The 22,007-nt window shown below is 42.9% G+C and overlaps 1 protein-coding gene across 1 annotated transcript in view; it reads right to left on the bottom strand.

The window, feature by feature from the left end:
- The window catches only part of CENPP (centromere protein P), a 331,014-nt gene that overhangs the window by 304,105 nt on the left and 4,902 nt on the right, over window positions 1–22,007 (bottom strand). Inside the window, exon 5 of the mRNA XM_077823091.1 lies at window positions 12,906–12,994. Within this exon, the coding sequence (XP_077679217.1) occupies window positions 12,906–12,994 (89 nt within the window). The remainder of the gene's footprint in view (window positions 1–12,905; window positions 12,995–22,007) is intronic.

The raw sequence follows: 22,007 nt of genomic DNA, 5'->3' as shown, positions 1-22,007 counted from the left end.
AAGTAAGTCTCCAAACCCTGGGAAGTTCCTCCCTATGAGCACTGGGTATCGGAGTTTAGAGACTACCCCTGCTGCTACCTCAGTAGCGTTCCCCTGAATCTCTATTTTTACTGGGATGGTGGGGTAATAACCAACTGTCCCATAGATGCACGTTATCCCCGTACGCTTAGCCCACAGCAGCTGACTACGCTTCACGAGCTTCCCCGAGACAAGCGTGATAGCACTCCCTGAATCAACCAGTGCCGTGGTCTCTACCCCATTTAGCTTCGCTGGTCTGGTGCACATATGTGGGGTTAGTGAGACCCCCCACAAGGTGGATTAGGGAGCATGGGTCTGCCCAGTTCCCCAGGTTACTCTGCATAGGCTCCTCGACATTGGGACACTGTGCAGCTATGTGTCCCCACTCCCCGCCGGCGTAACATCTGTATGGAGCCCTAGGCATTCCCCAGTCTCTTGGTTTGGGCAGTCTAACATCACAATCCTCTTCCCCCTCAGTGCTCCAACAATTTGTTGCTTCTGGTAGGCCTTCAGCCCCTCTCTTTTTCCACCTGGGCTCTCCTGGCGGCCCAGTCACCCGAGCTCTAGGGCTTTGTGCTGCTAGTTTAACCCGGGGTGCTTCTTCCTTAACTGGTCGGGTTAGCTCCCTCGCCGTCCTTCGCCTTTCGACCAGTGCGACAACCTCGTCATAGGTGGAGGGTTCATTCTGGCTTACCCAGGCATAAAGGTCTGGCGGTAATCCTCTCATGTACCGGTTGATGACCAGAACCTCTAGTATTTCCTCTGGACTCTGGGACTCAGTTCGTAACCACTTTCCTGCGAGATGGTTGAGGTCATAGAATTGGGACCATGGGGTTTTGTTTTCCTGGTACCTCCACTCATGATATGGCTGGGCCTGCACTGCAGTCGTTACCCCAGATCTGGCCAGGATCTCTGCTTTCAGCTGGGGGTAGTCTGCCGCAGCCTCTTCTGGCAAATCATAGTAGGCCTTCTGAGCCTCCTCACACAGGAATGGAGTGAGGATGCCAGACCACTGTTCTTGGGGCCAAGCCTCCCGCAGGGCTGTCCTCTCAAAGGCCAGGAGGTATGCCTCTACATCATCCTCCCGCGTCATTTTCTGCAGCCAATTGCTGGCCCGCATGATCTGCGTCCCATCATAGCTGTGATTCAGCTTTGTAAGGGCCTTTACCTGGTTTACCAGTTCCCGCAACATAGCCCGGTCTTGAGCAGCCTGGTCCATCAGCAGGCCATTAGTCTCTTGCTGCAGCCGCACTGCCTCCTGTTGGGCAGCTGCCTGGACATGGGTAGTCTCCTGCTGGGCAGCCGTGACTTGCATCAGTGCCCGCACTACCTCCCCCTGGCTTACCCCCCCCACACACCCTCCTTCTTCCGCCACACTGCGTACACCAAATCCCATTGCTGATATCAGTTGTGACAAAGTTCCTCCTCTACCTTGGTGGGTCTTGCACTTACTGGCAGATTTGCTTGCCTTGGAGCTTCACAGCAGCCCTCAACTTGGCCGTTTTTCTGAACCCACAGTCCAGGTTGACTCCTCCTGTGTCTGACCAGGAGTTAGGAGGTTTGGAGCAGCTCGCAGAGACCCCTTCCCCCTCTACTCCCCCCATGGCCACGGGAGTGGGGCTAGGGCAGGCAGAGAGCCTGCCTTAGCTGCAGCCCCGCTGCACCCAGGAGTGGCAGGTTTGTAGAAATTTTGGTGGTGCCCAGAACCTGCCCCTCCCAAACTCTGCCCCCCACCTGCCTAAGGCTCCGGGAGGGAGTTTGGGTGGGGGGAGTAGGTCTGGGGTGAAGGTCTTAGACTGGGGATTAGGATGCAGGAGGGGTGAAGGGTGCAGGCTCTGGGAAGGAGTTTGTGTGCTGGCTGTAGGCTCCGAGCTGAGGCAGGGGGTGGGGATGCAGGAGGGGATGAGGGGGTGCAGGCTCTGGGACAGAGTTGGTGTGTAGGCTCTGGGCTGGGGCAAGGGGTTGGGGTGCAGGAGGGTGTGAGGGGTGCAGGATCTGGGAGGGAGTTTGGGTGGGGGAGGGGATCTGGGATGCAGGATTTGGGATGGAGTTTGGGTGCTGGGTGCAGGCTCCGGGCTGGGGCAGAGGTGCAGGAGGGGTGCAGGCTCTGGGAGGGAGTTTGGGGATACGAGGGGGTGCAGGGGTGAGGGCTGTGGGGCTGAGGATGAGAGGTTAGGGGTGTGGGAGGTGCTCAGGGCTGGGACAGAGGATTTGGGTGCGGGGGGATGAGGGCTCTGTCTGGGGCTGGGGTTGGGGGCGTTGGAGAGGCTCAGGCTAGGGAGGAAGGGCAGGGTAAGCCTGCCCTGCCATTAGTGAATGGGGGGCACTAGGACCCAGCTGCAGCAGTTGATTCAGGGAGCCGGCCAAGCAGAGTCAACCTGAGCTGCAGACTCCGGGGCTGGGGGAGGTGAGCGGGGGCAGCAAGTAGGGGGAGAGACCCAGCCCTAAACACTGGTGGAGCTGGGCCCCTGGGCCCTGAATATTGCTGGAGCCCGGGCACCACAAGTGTATATAACTTGCCGTCCCTGGCTGCACCACCGGAGATCGCGATCAATTGGGAGAGTCTCCACGATTGACCTCAACCAGTTGGTGACCACTGGATTAGAGGCATGGCTGAATCTTCATTGGATAAAGAAGAAGAAAAGCATTTCCTCTTTGGGTTGGCCTTCTCCAGTTTTAATTCTGATTGTAAATCCAACACAGGAATGACCCCAGATCTGTCACCTAAAAAGAATGGCTCAGGTATGGCAATCTTCCTCACATCCTCTGCAGTGAATACCAATGCAAAGAACTCATTTAGCTTCTCTGCAATGGCTTTGTCTTTCTTGAGTGCTCACTTAGCACCTTAATCATCCATTGACCCCACTGACTGTTTGGCAGGCTTCCTGCTTCTGATGTACTTATTCTCTGTGTATATATAAAGTCTGCTGCAGTTTCCACGGTATGCATCTGATGAAGTGAGCTGTAGCTCACGAAAGCTCATGCTCAAATAAATTGGTTAGTCTCTAAGGTGCCACAAGTACTCCTTTTCTTTTTGCGAATACAGACTAACACGGCTGTTACTCTGAAACCTGATGTTAGTGTGGTGTCTTTTGGTAACTGCTCTTCAAATTCTTTTTCTGGCCAACCTAATTATATTTTTACACTTGACTTGCCAGAGTTTATGCTCATTTTGAGTTTCCTCAGTAGGGGTTTAACTTCCAATTTTTAAATGATGCCTTTTTACTCTGCTATTTAGCTATGGTGCCATTTGGTCTTGCTGCTTATCAAACTTGAAATTTAGATTAAGGTTTCTAACGAAGAGGGGTGAAGTTCTCGAACAGCCTTCCAAAGGGAGCAGAGGGGGCAAGAAAATCTAACTTGTTCCAAGACTGAGTTTGATAAGTTTATGGAGGGGATGGTATGATGAGGTTGCCTACAATGTTACATGGCCCATCTGCATCTGCTATTAGCAAATATCTCCAAAGGCTGGGGATGGGACATTAGACAGGGAGGACTCTGAGTTACTACAGAGAATTCCTTCCCAGATGTCTGGCTGATAAGTCTCACCACGTGCTGAGGCTCTAACAGATTGCCCTATTTGAGATTGGGAAGGAAATTTTCCCCAGGTCAGATTGGCAGAGACCATGGGGGTTTTTCATCTTCCTTTCTTCAGCATGGGTCACTTGCTGGTTTGAACTAGAGTAAATGCCGGAGTCTCTGTAACTTCAAGTCTTTAAATCAAGATTTGAGGACTTCAGTAATTCAGCCAGAGGTTATGGGCCTATTATAGGAATGAGTGGGTGAAGTGCCTTCGAGCCTTTAAGTCTATGAGTCCATGAGATGGTTGATCTACTGACACCAAACTGGCTAGCTACTGACCGGTAGCAATCGGGAGTAGGGAGGTTCCAAATGATGGCGGCTAGGCTAAGGGCAGCTTTCATCTAGGTGTTCTGCTTTGAGGCTCTGGGGCAAACTCTGCACAGATTTCCAGGAAAGTGTTTTAGGACATTCTAAAGTTCTGCCACCACTCCTGATCATCCCAGGCTATAGCACTATCCTGTCCCGCCCGTCATTGCTAGAGCACAAAAAGCAGCACGTCACCAAGTGAAGTCGTTCCAGGAAAACATCAAGGAGACATGTTGGTCAGTTTCAGCCTCCTCCTAACAGGCCCTGTTCCTTAAGTAACTGAACAAATTCAGGTATTCATGCAACAACCTATTCACCACCATGAGGATAACAGTGCTTGCCAATGCCTCCTCCATGCTTCCAGACAGCACTTTGAAAATAGTACTGGCTCACAAAATATAGATGGATGATGGGATGAAAGAAGAGCAATCTTGGGAATTACTTAATTTGACCCCAAATCCCAAAATTCCACTGCCTTCTAGTAGGTATCCCACAACAGATGTACGAAAAATCCCAGAATGCATAAAGTACAGTTGCAGAGCAATCCACCATGGGATGCAAGACCTGAATGCTGATCACTTGTTTTCAACCATCATCCTCCTGTGGGGCAGCAATGATATAAGGCAAATTTACCTTAATCAAGGAGTAACTGTGGTGCATCAGCATTGCTCATGCAATACTTGTTAAGGGTCACTTAACATGTATGGACAAAACATGCAGTTTCAAGTGTAGACATGTCCTAAGTACACACACATATGTACAGACGTAATGTTTGCTACATATGAGACAGTGAACCACATTACTGTATCAAATTCAAAATGAGTATTGGCTTTGACGGTACACATGTAAGATAAGTGATTTTCTTCAGTGTCAGAGGGAGTGAAGGAAATGAGTACACAAAACCAAAGTTTTTGAAGGGTAAGCACAGGAGTTCTCAAACTGGGGGTTAGGACCCCTCAGGTGGTTGCGAGGTTATTAGATGGGGGGTCACGAGCTGTCAGCCTCCACCCTAAACCCAGCTTTGCATCCAGCATTTATAATGGTATTTAATATATTAAAAAAGTGTTTTTAATTTATACGGGGTGGGGGGGGGAGAAGTCACACTCAGAGGTTTGCTATGTGAAAGGGGTCACCAGTACAAAAGTTTGAGAACCACTGGATAAGCAGGAGAGCCTGAAGAAAAATATTTCTACTCTGACTCATTCAGCTGTCAAGAAGGTTTTCAGAAATCTGAAACAAAATGGAAACTCTATTTTCACAAGAAATAATTCACAGCACTGAAGTTAACTAGGTCTCCCCCGACCCTGCATTCCCACAGTTATTGCTGTTTTCGTTCACTCATTTCACAGAGTGAAATGCCACATTACAATCACTCACTTTTGCCAGTTTGGAAATGATTCTCAAAGTGTTCCTAACACTTTAGGAGACTCCCTCAAATTACTTGGAGTTCTGACAGACCAACAACATAAACAAAAATTTATTGGTTAGCTTAATAATGATGTGAAGTATTGGCACTACACTGCTGTGTTTTTTGTAATGGTAACCTGTGTGTATCCTTAAGTATTAAGAAAAATTTTCAAAGAAATAGGTAGATCTGTGAGAGAACTCATAATTTAAGACTGTTTTGGAAAGAATTTAGCAGTCTAGAACCAGAGTGGATTAAAAAAAAAATTCCATTAACTACAGAAAGAACTGATCTCAAAAGCTATTGTGCATGTGACAGAGAAGTTATCCAAGAAACAGAAGACAAATTTAGTAACACAGTAACTCCCTATCAGGCCACAATAAAATAGTCCCTATCCAATTTCTGTACCACTTTTACAAAAGTGTATCAGTAAAAACAAAAAGTATGTAAGAAACAAAAATCCATTATAAAAGAAACAGGATCCCTTAACTACTTCCAAAGAAAAAAAAATTAACTCAGCACAGTACTCATGACTTTTTGCACCAGATATAAAAACAAGAAATGACTCTTACAGCTGTGGTAATAATGATTGTCTCATGGGGTTCCCTTTCTCTCTCTCACACACACACAAAACTACAACAGACCACCGTCACATAACACACCCACCCCCAGAACTAAGCCCATGCAAAATTTAATATAATACAGATGTGTTACAGATACAGCACAAAATGCTGCATTCTACTGACAAAGTCAAAGTTTAACTAGTTAGGAAACACAAACAAAGTTGAAGCCATTCTCAAAGTGTCAAAAAAAATACAAAACGGAAAGGGTAATTTATGCAATAAATTAGTTTACTATTCCCTGTCATGTGGCCCACTCACTGCTAGAGTCACCTCCTCCTGGACACTCTGGGGGTTAGCTCCATCCAGTTGCTGGGCCCTCCTCTAGCAGTCTCTCCACCCAAGGTCCTCTCTCCTGCCCCTCTAGCTCCAGGAGCTGCAGCTTCCTCTTCATGACTGGGCCCTTTGACCAGGTCCCAAAAGTCCTCCCCTTACGTCCTCGAAGTCTTCGAAGGCGAACTGCCCCAGGCAGTCCACTTTCCACTGTGTGGACTGCACCACTTCCCCAGTGGCTGGTAAGGAAACCCAAGCCCACCCTCTACTCCAGATTCCAGCCCAGGGGTCCTCACTTTAACAGCCAAGGTCTGCCCTATCCAACTCAGAGACTAACCAATTTATTTGAGCATAAGCTTTCGTGAACTACAGCTCACTTCATCGGATGCATACTGTGGAAAGTGTAGAAGATCTTTTTATGTACACACAAAGCATGAAAGAATACCTCCCCTCACCCCACTCTCCTGCTGGTAATAGCTTATCTCAAGTGACCACTCTCCTTACAATGTGTATGATAATCAAGGTGGGCTATTTCCAGCACAAATCCAGGGTTTAACAAGAACGTCTCGGGGGGGGGGGGGGGGGGAAACAAGAGAAAATAGATTACCTTGCATAATGACTTAGCCACTCCCAGTCTCTATTCAAGCCTAAGTTAATTGTATCCAATTTAGAAATGAATTCCAATTCAACAGTCTCTCGCTGGAGCCTGGATTTGAAGTTTTTTTGTTGTAATATCGCAACTTTCATGTCTGTAATCGCGTGACCAGAGAGATTGAAGTGTTCTCCGACTGGTTTATGAATGTTACAATTCTTAACATGAGATTTGTGTCCATTTATTCTTTTAGGTAAAGACTGTCCAGTTTGACCAATGTACATGGCAGAGGGGCATTGCTGGCACATGATGGCATATATCACATTGGTGGATGTGCAGGTGAACGAGCCTCTGATAGTGTGGCTGATGTTATTAGGCCCTGTGATGGTGTCCCCTGAATAGATATGTGGGCACAGTTGGCAACGGGCTTTGTTGCAAGGATAGGTTCCTGGGTTAGTGGTTCTGGTGTGTGGTACGTGGTTGCTGGTGAGTATTTGCTTCAGGTTGGGGGGCTGTCTGTAGGCAAGGACTGGCCTGTCTCCCAAGATTTGTGAGAGTGTTGGGTCATCCTTCAGGATAGGTTGTAGATCCTTAATAATGCGTTGGAGGGGGTTTAGTTGGGGGCTGAAAGTGACGGCTAGTGGCGTTCTGTTGTTTTCTTTGTTAGGCCTGTCCTGTAGTAGGTGACTTCTGGGAACTCTTCTGGCTCTATCAATCTGTTTCTTCACTTCCGCAGGTGGGTATTGTAGTTGAAGAATGCTTGATAGAGATCTTGTAGGTGTTTGTCTCTGTCTGAGGGGTTGGAGCAAATGCGGTTGTATCGCAGAGCTTGGCTGTAGACAATGGATCGTGTGGTGTGGTCAGGGTGAAAGCTGGAGGCATGTAGGTAGGAATAGCGGTCAGTAGGTTTCCGGTATAGGGTGGTGTTTATGCGACCATCGAACTCCAGCGAGAGACTGTTGAATTGGAATTCATTTGCAAATTGGATACAATTAACTTAGGCTTGAATAGAGACTGGGAGTGGCTAAGTCATTATGCAAGGCAACCTATTTCCCCTTGTTTTTTCCTTCCCCCCCAGACGTTCTTGTTAAACCCTGGATTTGTGCTGGAAATGGCCCACCTTGATTATCATACACATTGTAAGGAGAGTAGTCACTTTAGATAAGCTATTACCAGCAGGAGAATGGGGTGAGGGGAGGTATTCTTTCATGCTTTGTGTGTATAAAAAGATCTTCTACACTTTCCACAATATGCATCCGATGAAGTGAGATGTAGCTCACGAAAGCTTATGCTCAAATAAATTGGTTAGTCTCTAAGGTGCCACAAGTACTCCTTTTCTTTTTGCGAATACAGACTAACACGGCTGTTACTCTGAAACCTATCCAACTCCTTGTTGCTTTTCCCTTGACCCTTGCCTACCTTTCTGGCTCTCTCTCCTCCCAGGGATTAACTGTAGACTACCCTCTATAGTCCCAAACCCACCTCTCTTCACCCAGGGAGTGACTCTGGGCTACTTCCCTGGAGCCCCTAGCTGCTCTCAGTTCCTGGGCTTTCTACAAGCCCCTTCTTTTCCCATCCAGCTGAGCCTCATCTAATTAATCCCTGCTTCCTGACTCCTCCTCCTGGTAGAGAAATGCCTCCTCCTGGTGGAGAAACTGCAGAACAAAATTCATTTGCAAATTTAACACCATTAATTTGGGCTTGTATAGGGACTGGGAGTGGCTGGCTCACTACAAAAGCAACTTCCCCTGTCCTGGCATTGACACCTCCTCCTCAATTATTGGGAGTGGACTACATCCACCCTGATTGAATTGGCCTTGTCAATACTGGTTCTCCACTTGTAAGGTAACTCCCTTCTCTTCATGTGTCAGTATAATAATGCCTGCATCTGTAATTTTCAGTCCATGGATCTGAAGTGGGTTTTTTACCCACGAAAGCTTATGCCCAAATCGGTTAGTCTTTCAGGTGCCACCGGACTCCTCGTTATCTTTTCATACAGACAGACAGTCAGTATGATTGAGCTCATTGTCTTTCTCTTCACTGCAATGAGCTCTAGGCCACTCTGAGGTTAGAACATGTCCAGGACAGTGGTTCCTATGTGGTGGAGATATGCTGTGCATTTTCCTTCAATAACTGGAAACATTTTTTCAGCATATGCTGCAAACCAATCTTGTACATTCTTTTTACCAAAAGTGAAGACTATAGCTGTCATAAATATAAAGGGAAGGGTAAACCCCTTTGAAATCCCTCCTGGCCAGGGGAAAGCTCCTCTCACCTGTAAAGGGTTAAGAAGCTAAAGGTAACCTCGCTGGCACCTGACCAAAATGACCAATGAGGAGACAAGATACTTTCAAAAGCTGGGAGGAGGGAGAGAAACAAAGGGTCTGTGTCAGTCTGTATGCTGGTCTTGGCCAGGGATAGACCAGGAATGGAGTCTTAGAACTTTTAGTAAGTAATCTAGCTAGGTATGTGTTAGATTATGATTTCTTTAAATGGCTGAGAAAAGAATTGTGCTGAATAGAATAACTATTTCTGTCTGTGTATCTTTTTTGTAACTTAAGGTTTTGCCTAGAGGGGTTCTCTATGTTTTTTAATCTAATTACCCTGTAAGATATCTACCATCCTGATTTTACAGGGGGGATTTCTTTATTTCTATTTACTTCTATTTTTTATTAAAAGTCTTCTTGTAAAAAACTGAATGCTTTTTCATTGTTCTCAGATCCAAGGGTTTGGGTCTGTGGTCACCTATGCAAATTGGTGAGGCTTTTTATCCAACATTTCCCAGGAAAGGGGGGGTGCAAGTGTTGGGAGGATTATTCATTGTTCTCAAGATCCAAGGGTCTGGGTATCTAGTCACCTAGGCAAATTGGTGAGGCTTTTTACCAAACCTTGTCCAGGAAGTGGGGTGCAAGGTTTTGGGAAGTATTTTGGGGGGAAGGACGCGTCCAAACAGCTCTTCCCCAGTAACCAGTATTAGTTTGGTGGTGGTAGCGGCCAGTCCAAGGACAACGGGGGGAATATTTTGTACCTTGGGGAAGTTTTGACCTAAGCTGGTAAAGATAAGCTTAGGAGGTTTTTCATGCAGGTCCCCACATCTGTACCCTAGAGTTCAGAGTGGGGGAGGAACCTTGACAATAGCTATATGGATATTCAGTCTAAGTGTGTTCCACGCTGCATCAGCAATCAGGTGGAACGCAGGACACAGCTTCCCGGAGATTTTTAGTGAGTTGAAGACATCCTCCTTGGTCTTTTGTGTTGTTGATATTAATGTGTGGGCGAACAGCTTTGTTTGATACAATGGAATTTCCTCATTTTGCAGCATGGTCTGTGTCACAGTCTGAACTGTAAAAACTGTAAGTATGGAGAATATCCTGTAGGTGTTTTCTCTGGGTGACAATTAAATCCAGCTGGTGCCAGTGGCTACATGTGGGATGTCTCCAGGAGACCTTCTGGCCATGACTACCTCTGGAAGTAGTTATAACCAATGCACAGTACTCCTGTAGTGTTTGCCCACTGTTATTTATTTTTCCTACTCCATGGTGACCTGTGCATAGCAACCACATCTTGTGATGAGAGGCGACTCTAACACTGAACTATCCCAATAGATATAGTCACTCACCTAGTGGTAGTTTGCTGGTGACACTGTCTACCTACTAATAGAACAAGTTCCTCTCTTGAAAGGTGGAATAAAGTGCTGGGGCAAAGGTAACAGTGATGTTGGCAAAGCTGCCTATGGAAGATATTCTTAGTGATATAATACATCCTCATATTGCAATGGGACATTTGACCCTGGGTGCTAAGAAGTTGACTGCAAAACCAACCATCCCACATTTGTGATGGTAGTTTCCTTTTTCCATGCTAAAAGAAGGCATAATGCATCTCGCATAGAGAGCCTGCGTCAACTAGTCTGATTTCAGAGAGAGTGGCTACATCTATGTCAAGCTTCTCCAGCTCTCTGTCAATGGTGGCAACCTTTCCAGGGTCATCGACCTCACTGAGGTCATCCTCACAGTGCAGATTGTCCTCGCATTCCGGCAAGCAATGAAGAGGGCAACCATCATACCCAAACCTTTGGCACATACACCTAGGCAGAAAAATACGGAGGCTTGCATTATTACCAGGAGGGGGGATTTGGTCCTACTGACTGGATCAAAAGGCACGAAAGACCAAAGATATTTGGAAGCCAGCACCAATGCAGGAGATGCCAGAGAGCAGAACTGAGTTGCAATGCCAACCACCTGACGCTTTCTCCCCAGTGAATTCAGTTCAGAGTTTTCTGCCCTAGCTTCTGTTCAACCAAGAACTGTCTACAAGGTATCAGTGCCAGACAGAACTACTCCTTTGTGAATATTGTTTTTCATTCCAGTGGGTATCTGGCATACCCACCACTATGAATTGGTGAGTGGTGGGGTTCCCAGTTTAGTCACCAAGCAACTGATTCATGGCAGGTTACACGATACCAGTAGTAAGCCTCACATTCCTGACCTATGAGGATGGTAGCACTAAATGCCATGGCTTAGCTGGTTAAATAATTGTCTAGTAAACAGGAGATTGTGGGTTAAAATGCCAGTGCCTCTACTTACTTCTCACCTCTCTGATAAGAATGATAAATATGTACTTTACAAGTCACTTCAATAAAAATATTAAACTTGTTTAAAAAAAGACCATTGTAGGCCGGACTGGTAGCATGACTGTGACATACTGGGGTGCAATCTAGCCAAGTGAGGGGCTGCTCTGCACCTTGGGTGCCTTAAAATGCCTGACTGCAGTAGCTACCACCTGACCCACTCACAAGCAGCCTGCCAGCATGCAAACACCCTGAATGTCTATAGGTAATTGCAGCCTGCCAGCCACACACGGGTCACACGCTAGCTTTTACCAGCCTCGGTTCTTTCTGCAGAGTGACCCCAACACACTACCAGTCCTAGATTTTCCCAAAAATATATGTATTGTACTGACCAGCCCTCTCTTTGACAGTCCAAATATATTATATCTGTTGTCCCTTTAAGGGAACAATACACAACAACTTGCCACCTTAAATGGCGTTACCCAATTTAAGTTAAACACACCGGATTAGTTTCAATTAAAGAATAAAAATATTTATTTAACTACAATGGGATTTTAAAATGACTACAAGCAATGAGGCAAAAAGTTAGAAATGGTTACAAGAAAAATAAAGTTAAAACACTTCCTAGGGCCTAACTTAAACTATCCTTGATTCAAAGTGAAGTCCTTACTATATCCTTGTAACAGAATTACTGACCAAACTTTACAGATCTGGACCTCTCTCCCAAAGTCCAATGGCTGTTTCTTTTGTCTTCTCAAGTACGAAGGAGGAGATTGACAGGGAGAGATACACCTTGGGGTGTTTGCCCCTCATTTTTGTCGTTTAGCCCCCTCAAAGTTCTAACCAGCTGAGCAGAAGGAAACATAGTCTAGTGAGGTAAGATGCTACATGCAGTTTTCTGTCACTTGTGTGCTGAGATGCAGATTTTCTTTGTCTTCTTTCTTCTCTCTTGCTGAGGACATTGTTTACATCTTATATGCAAACTGAGACAACCACACATCCCTTTATATAAGGCTGCTTGACCAGTTGTCCCTTAACTAGCTAGGAATAAGAAACAGATTCCTATCCTTTGAGGGTCATTCACTAGAGGGAGATGCGATCACACACATTTTGCCCACGTATAACAATGTTGGAACAGAAAAGCAGACCTTGAAAGGATTTCTTGCATATTAATTGAAATTAGTTAAATTATCTCTGGATTAAGCAATACAAAGTTCTAAAACACATAGCAAAAATATGTATTCCTGTTTTTAATATGGCTTCATAATTCATAAATGGCCCTTTTCGGCCTTAAAAATCTATGATAATCTAATCTGCCCTCCTGCCATGACACAAACCATAGAATTACCTCTATTAATTCCTGTATCAAACCCAGTAATCTGAAGGTATTTAAGAGCCACTGATTACAACATGTTACCAAACGAAGAAAATGACACAGCTTTTTCAACAAATCTAAAGAATCAACCCACTCAATACTTTCTCTAGTACAATGAACCATATCAACCATACAAAAATAATTTATTTAACAAACAAAAACCTTACCTGGACACAAACTTGCTTAAATCCAAATATTCACCACATTCCATTATAATGCTGAGGTCAGTAACAACAGCAGATATGCTTTCATTACTCTAGATTAGAGAAATTAAGAAAAAATGCAGATTAATTTATAATTATATATAAACTTGTTAGTTAAGGAGATCTTAAACACAGATTTTAAAGTGAGGTCTACTTACACAAAAAATCTTTGATCATACACATAAATAGTACAAAGGTAACAACCTATTGGAATAATGCCTACGCTCCCTTGAAGAGAAATGGTAATTTTTAAGAAGTACAAGAGGATGGTGCTTGTATGCTTCATAACATAGCATTGCTTTCTGTTTAAATCTATTATTGTCCCATTCTCTTCATCCCCCAGCATGACTTCAACAAGTAATATTAACAAATTAACTATTTGTGTAACACTGGTTTTCAACCACAGGTCCATGGACCCTTAGGGGTCCGCAAGGTTTCGGGCGTCCCCCCAAGCAGGGAAAGCTTTAGACTTGTTGGGGTCCATGGCAGAAACCCAAAGCCCTGCCACCTGCGGCCCTGAGCCCAGCCACCTGGGGCTGAAGCCTGAGCAATGTAGCTTTGCAGGTGTCCCTGTGGTATGGGGCACCAGGCAATCCGCTTGCTTGCTACCCCTAACGCTGGCCCTGGCTTTTATATGCAGAAAACCTGTTACTGTAGCACAAATAGGCCATGCTTGAGGGGCGGGGTGGGGGCTCAGAAAGAAAAAGATTGAGAACCTGCGGTATAACAAACAAAACTTTGTCATCCAACCACTAATACATATAATACTGTAATGTGATCTAAAGAGAGGAATAAGAAAATCATTTGCTCTACAGTTCTCCTTGTGTTTTATTTCTTGAATTTGTTTTGTATTTTATGACATCCATTTTGCCTTACTTTCATTTTACTTCACAAGAATACGCGTACACAAATATATCTGCAGAAATAAGTGTGATTAACGTGTATACCAAATTAAAATCTCAAACCATGTATGCAATTTTAGCTTTCACAAAGAGAGTGAGAAAGTAGGTTCAAATAGAAAAAATATAATTCTTTGTATTATATGTTTTAAAACATGCCAGAGCAGTTAGCTTGGGAAAGGACAGTTAGAACACATCACTTGGAAAGACATCATGAAACAGGCCGCATTAATACTTCTCACTGCAGTGGGGCATACCATACTGTTTTTCCTATTCCAGCTACTATGAACTCATGGAAAGGTAAGGTAGAGGAAACAAATTTAATGGGAATGCTGGAGTCAAATGAAAACATATCATGACATTCTGTAGCATTGTTTGGACAGGGACATTGCCAATGTTGCCATGACTAGAGTTGGAGAAGGCTAGCCAAGATACTTTATAAAATTTGGGAAGTTGAATAAGCATCATAAGGAAAGAAAATCAATTAAAACATATAGCAGAAGGCTCAGATCTGGGCACAGAGCAGCAGACAAACTGCTAGCACAGTTATTGGATGTAAGCAATTGTATCTTTATAGAAAACTGGCATCCCAGGAAACTGACACTACCATTTTATGCCCAGACGCCATCTTATGGTCCACTGAAAATGTTTAAAGGAAAAAAAATCCTCTGGAAAACGGCAATTTTTAATTAAATTGACCACTCCCTCAATATTCTTGAGATTTGACGTGATAGAGTTTAAAGTTAGTATAAAGCTAAAATTGTGTATGTACTTGGAGAGAGTTTAAGTACAATATGGCAGAATCTCATGGTATTTTTATGTCAAACTTCATCTTTCTGTAAAGGATCTCTGCTTTGGCACATGGGACTCCATCTTTCATTATTAATGACTTTTAGCATCAGTACAGGCTTTTTTTTTTTTTTTTTTTAAATCTAGAGACAAAAGTAAAAACCCTTTGCTGTGGTAAAACTTTCAGATTTCAGTCAAGAACCTGCAGAAACAAAAGAATTTAACTCATTCAATTGGAAGATCTATGCTGTGGCCATTTTATATCTCCCCAAAACGGGGAAGAAAAATAATCCTTACTTAGACCAGAACTGGGTGGAAGATGTGTTACCCAATTGGACATGCCTCGAAAAGAGATTTGGGAGAATACTAACAGGAGGATTAGAGCTATATTTTTATTCTAAGGGTCTCAGAATACTTTACACATATTAGTAAATCTGTGTCCCAACACGAATCTCCTACGAGGTAAAACATTTATCATCCTAATTTTACAGGTGGAGAGCGTAAGGAACAGAAGTTATGGGAAAATTTTCAAGTTTTAAAATTGCGGATTAAAGGACCCAATCCTGCACTGAGAAATATGGGCAAACCCCCGTATCCATGCAGACCCCCATTGACTTCAGTGTTTTCATTGCACATTGGAGATCTAGGTGTCTTGGATAACATCACACAGGAAGTCTGTAGCAAAACCAGGATTATCCCCATCTCACAACGTCCAATTTTGTGCCTTAAACGCAAGACTGCCATTACCCAAACAATTCCTTGTTTAAACAAATGTTGTATGCACAAAAAAATTCACAGACAGCCTCTCTTTCATGCTGCTGAGGTAGCCAAATAGCAGTGTATGAAATATTTCCACAGAACCTCCAACATACCAAATACACAACAGGATATTTTCTTTAAAAAAAAAAAAAAAAGATTTTTTTCAATTCCGTTACATACGAACTTCTGAACTATACTTCCGGAAAAAAAGTTAGTGCACACATTAGTCACATACAAAAATCTGAATGTCATAGTAAGCATGCTGCATTGTCCGTTTCTTTAAAAAAACAGAAATTAAAAGCAAGATGTGTCCATTTGCTTTGTTCATGAAATGTTGTGCTGACATTTTACTACTGTAGGTAAATAATTCATAGATATTCTCACAATGAATGTAATCCAGTCACATTATAAATAAAATCTTCAAATTGAACACCATACATAGTAATACAGCGCATACAAGGAAGCTGAATTATAATTGCTATGGAAACCACAGCTTTAAATTTTCTGACTTGTAATATGATAGAGATTTTACATATACAAGACCATATATTTTTGTTGTATTTAATAACTGTACAAGTAGATAGGTGCTATACACATTAGAGTCTGTATATGTAATTCCCTCTATGCTAGAAGATGCTTATATAGCTCCATATTTTTAAAAGCATGAAATATCAGAAACTTAAATTATATAATGCAAAAGGGGGGGGGAAACAAAACCAGAAAATTAATCTCTCTCTACTAGCATTTTAAATTATAATTTTGACACAGGTTTTTGTTTTTTTGTTTTTTTTCCCCCAGGAAATGACCCATCAACAAAACAAATTCACATAAAAATCACAATTTCTCTGATAAAAAAAATGTAATTTAAATTCAATAATCAGCCAGTAAATAGTGAAATACTGCCATCTAACGACATAGATTTAAATAATTTAGTGCACAGTCAACATGGATGTTTATTAGAATATTAGCCTGAAATTTTATTAGAATATCAACATGAAATTCTGCATCTTCACTTCAACATGCTAACTTCACAATGCATTAAATGAGGTCATGATTCTGTAAAAACAAACTAAGGTGAATAGTCCCTTTGACTTCAGCGAATCGTTTTGCACAAGTGATGACTGCTCAGCTGAGTACAGTTTTGTAGGATTCAGTCCTAAATTTAAGTCAATGGGTCTACAATTGTGAGTAAAGTTAAACATGTGCTTTGGCTTGCAGACTTAGGGTCACAATTATGGCCCAAGATTTGCTTATATCAGAAGTCTGAAGAGGGAGACCCGAACTGTTTTTTGAACTAAGAGGAAAATGTTAGACAAAGTAAAAAATTTCTAATCAGAATATTTTAATTATCTGTAGCTCAAGAACAATTAGATTCACTTTCTTAAATTCTGCAGAAACATTCTCCTTTGTTTTTAGGGTAAACAAGGCAACGCTCAGACCAAGCCATAGCTTTAGGAGGTTAATATAAGGCTTTATAATGGAAGCTGATTAGTAAATGTCTCATTAATATGTAGGGTTGTTGTGTTACTAAACAGGTTCACGTTTTTCTTATATTTAAGATTTTATATATTATGAGACTTTTCTACCCATTAAAGGCAACAATTTATACCTATTTTTGGAGGGGGCCAAATTCCATATGTAGTTAAACCAGTGTTGCCAACTTTTCTGATTTTTGTCATGATATTTCGTGTTTTTCTTAGAAGTCCAACTCTTGGACTCCTGGGGTTAAACGAAAATCTCCCCTTCATTTCAAATAAAGTTAAGCTTACAAGCTTCATAGCTGAGGGGAAAAGCTTAAAAACATAACGCAAGTTCACTCTAAAGATTAAAAACAAAGAGACAAATAAAAAGACCCAAATTAAAATATATATCTCATGATTTTGGAGGTTGTGACTCATTTATGAACTCTTGGGGTTGGCACTATTAAAGTCCATATGCTGCTTCATAAATTTAGGATTATACTCTACCTTAAATCCACAATCCATTGATATCAGTGCAATGATTGATCAAAGATTAAAAGTAGAATACGGCCTTTATATGGCGATTCAACTTTCAGATATTATTCTTTGTTAAACTGCGTTCACTATTGTTCAGTGGGAAAATATTTTCAGGCCAGGACAACAGCTATTTCTGTCTTGTATATCTTTCCTTTTCCTATCCTCCTTTCCCTATTTATCTCTATCGACTCTTTCTTCACTCTTTTTTTTCATACAACAACTCTAAATTCCTGTGTGTGTGTTTCATTCTCACCCACAATTTCACCATCACAGCTGATAGAATGACCAGCAGTTAAATACTAGTGTCAGAAGTAATATTCTAATTAAATTAATGGGAGTAAGGAAGATCTTGACTCCCAGCATCATAGTTTCACACTCTCTGCAAACTGAGGACACCACCACTGTGTATCAGTTACTATGAAAGCTAACCCTTACTTACTTTTTTTTTTAATGAAAGCTTTGATTCTGAAGAATCTGAATATACCATGCTGGTTTCAAAAGTGCATCAGATAGACTGAATTTATGATACTACTTCATATAAGTATACATCTGAAGGACTTTGTAAGAAACCATTTCCTCCCAACCTCATTCTGGCACGTTTATCACTCTTCACCTCACAGATACATCTGAATGGCTAATTTTCTCTGTTCTACTTAATAAAATTACATTTTTTCTTCCAAGTTGTCAAAACTTAATTCCTTGTAGTTATTTTTGACCGAATCTTTCAGAACTAATTTGTCTCTTCAAGTAGACTTAAACCATATTTCTTTTACATGTTCATAGGTATCTTTATTCAGTAACAATATCTCTGTGTAAGTATATCCTCAGCAAAAAATGAAGACACTGGAGCATCAGCTAAAGTACAACAGAAAAAAAAACCTTGAAAACAATTACCTCTTGTCTGATAACTGATGCTTACAGAAATTAACAAGCTAAGTTTTATGTAATAAAAACAAATGTATTAAAACAGTGTAACTCCCTAAAGAGGACAATATAGTCTTTTTTTTTTTGATGCACGTGCTTATTTCTGATTAACGTTAATGGCACTCATATGCCCTGTTTAAGACAGTAAAAGACTTAAAGATATAATATGCCAAAGTTTGGAAAATAAATATAAAGTCAGAGAGAACCACTAGATCATCTAGTTGACCTCATATTTATCACAAGCCATAACACCACCCAGCACTTGCATATTAAACCCAACAACCAAAATTAGACCCCATTATTACAGCCCACAGGAGACTAAATTATTACATGCAACAGGTAGAGAATAGAAGGTGCATCAATGCCCGCAGTGGCAGCAAATTGATTAAGTGAGATATACTCAGATAATCCTGGCAATCAACTTGCACTCCATGCTGCAGAGGAAGACGTTAAAAAAAAAAAAAAAAATCACAAGATCACTGCCAATTTGACCTGGAGGAAAATTCCTTCCTGACCCCACATATAGTGATCAGTATATGTAATATCCATCTATGACAGTCTGATAATAAGTCTGTCAAGTTAATTTTTCATTAACAACATCTATTATCGTCACCTTTGGCGTTCATTACAACTTCCAATCTGTAGCAGGAACGGATTAAATCTGGGAAGCTTATATAGGGCCATCAAGGGACTATCAACATTAAATAGTTCCACTCTGGTAGAGCAATTGGGTTGCTTCCAGTAGAATCGTTAACTTTTAACAAGACTCTGCCCAGCAACCAACAGAGGAAGGTTGGAGCAAGGAATATTCCCAGCAATGTCTCCGACTCAAGGAATATTTCCAACACACCTCTGAACAACATACTAATCCACAGAGACCTTCCTATCTACATCACAAAAAGAAGGATTCTAGGTGGACTCCTCCTGAAGGTCGAAACAACAGACTGGACTTCTACATAGAGTGCTTCCGCCGACGTGCACGGGCTGAAATTATGGAAAAGCAGCATCACTTGCCCCATAACCTCAGCCTTGCAGAACACAATGCCATCCACAGCCTCAGAAACAACTCTGACATCATAATCAAAAAGGCTGACAAAGGAGGTGCTGTCGTCATCATGAATAGGTCGGAATACGAACAAGAAGCTGCTAGGCAGCTCTCCAACACCACTTTCTACAAGCCATTACCCTCTGATCCCACTGGGGGTTACCAAAAGAAACTACACCATTTGCTCAAGAAACTCCCTGAAAAAGCACAAGAACAAATCCACACAGACACACCCCTGGAATCCCGACCTGGGGTATTTTATCTGCCACCCAAGATCCATAAACCTGGAAATCCTGGGCGCCCCATAATCTCAGGCATTGGCACCCTGACAGCAGGATTGTCTGGCTATGTAGACTCCCTCCTCAGGCTCTATGCTACCAGCACTCCCAGCTATCTTCGAGACACCACTGACTTCCTGAGGAAACTACAATCCATCGGTGATCTTCCTGAAAACACCATCCTGGCCACTATGGCCGTAGAAGCCCTCTACACCAACATTCCACACAAAGATGGACTACAAGCCGTCAGGAACAGTATCCCCGATAATGTCACGGCAAACCTGGTGGCTGAACTTTTTGACTTTGTCCTCACCCATAACTATTTCACATTTGGGGACAATGTATACCTTCAAATCACCGGCACTGCTGGGGTACCCACATGGCCCCACACTATGCCAACATTTTTATGGCTGACTTAGAACAACGCTTCCTCAGCTCTCGTCCCCTAATGCCCCTACTCTACTTGCGTTACATTGACAACATCTTCATCATCTGGACCCACGGAAAAGAAGCCCTTGAGGAATTCCACCACGATTTCAACAATTTCCATCTCACCATCAACCTCAGCCTGGACCAGTCCACACAAGCGATCCACTTCCTGGACTACTACGGTGCTAATAAGCGATGGTCACCTAAACACCACCCTATACCGGAAACCTACTGACCGCAATTCCTACCTACATGCCTCCAGCTTTCACCCACACCACACCAATGATCCATCGTCTACACCCAAGCTCTACGATACAACAGCATTTGCTCCAACCCCTCAGACGGAGACAAACACCTACAAGATCTCTATCAAGCATTCTTACAACTACAGTACCCACCTGCTGAAGTGAAGAAACAGACTGACAGAGCCAGAAGAGTACCCAGAAGTCACCTACTACAGGACAGACCCAACATAGAAAACAACAGAATGCCATTAGCCATCACCTTCAGCCCCCAACTAAAACCTCTCCAACGCATCATCAAGGATCTACAACCTATCCTGAAGGATGACCTATCACTCTCACAGATCCTGGGAGACAGGCCAGTCCTTGCTTACAGACAGCCCCCCAACCTAAAGCAAATACTCATCAGCAACCACACACCACACAACAGAACCACTAACCCAGGAACCTATCCTTGCAACGAAGCCCGTTGCCAACTGTGCCCACATATCTATTCAGGGACACCATCACAGGGCCTAATCACATCAGCCACACTATCAGAGGCTCATTCACCTGCACATCTACCAATGTGATATATGCCATTATGTGCCAGCAATGCCCCTCTGCCATGTACATTGGTCAAACTGGACAGTCTCTACGTAAAAGAATAAATGGACACAAATCAGACGTCAAGAATTATAACATTCATAAACCAGTCGGAGAACACTTCAATCTCTGGTCACTCAATTACAGACCTAAAAGTCGCAATATTGCAACAAAAAAACTTCAAAAACAGACTCCAGCGAGAGACTGCTGAATTGGTGCCACAAGTACTCCTTTTCTTTTTGAGAAAAGTTGTCATAGACTGCTTTTAAAACGGACATGCTCTCCAAGCAAGCAGTCCATCCCATCAATAGAAACAGACATCACAGCTGGAATGGAGGCAGGAGAGGCTTTGTCTACCTCCAACACTGATCAATCCCAAGAACTCTCAGGAATGGTAAGAACTCTAAGGGCGGGATTGCATTCAGGCATCTATTGCTTTGCATAGATCTGTAACTCTTTTGTGCTAAGGGCATGTCCACATAGGGGACACTCAGGTAAGTTAAGGTGAATCAGCTAAAAGGTATGAAATCAATGTGCATAAAATAAACGTTTCCACCACCATCACCCATGCACACACCCCCCTGTAGATGCTTTCATTCAGGAGTAAAGTGGAATTAGTTTGCTGTAACTTAATCCAGTTTAAATCTGAATGTCTCTGGGCAGGCAAAGCACTCATAGTAAAATGTGTATTTTAAGTAGTTTCTTTGGAGAACCTGTTTTCCTTGCTTGAACAACCATGTGGTCCCTGACAAAGGAACTGTAAACCAGAGCAACCACAGCTAGGTGGATGTCTGGAAGAATGTGCAAAGTGGCTGGAGAAGTTAGGAAGGTCTCAACATGAATTTTGGGTCCTATCGCAGTGGGACTGCAGAGACCCTCATCCCAGTAAGGGTGCCAGACAAGAGGCCTAACCAGGAGACTGTCTTAGGAGACCCTCAAATGGAAGCAGTGACTAGATTTTGCAAATGCAGCTGGATTTGATGCATGTAGGATTCAAAGGCGGACCCAATTATAACAGACCAGTGGACTGTCCACCAGGGGGACTCAGCCAGGACTGTGACAGTACCCATTCCAAAAGTTCAGTTTTTCTTCTATCATGACAAATACACATCCATAACC

Source organism: Eretmochelys imbricata, chromosome 7 (assembly GCF_965152235.1).
Source record: "Eretmochelys imbricata isolate rEreImb1 chromosome 7, rEreImb1.hap1, whole genome shotgun sequence".
In the NCBI taxonomy this organism is placed as follows: Eukaryota; Metazoa; Chordata; order Testudines; family Cheloniidae; genus Eretmochelys; species Eretmochelys imbricata.
The sequence above is the reverse complement of the archived record's forward strand: the minus strand, read 5'-3'. Positions and strand labels throughout refer to the sequence as shown.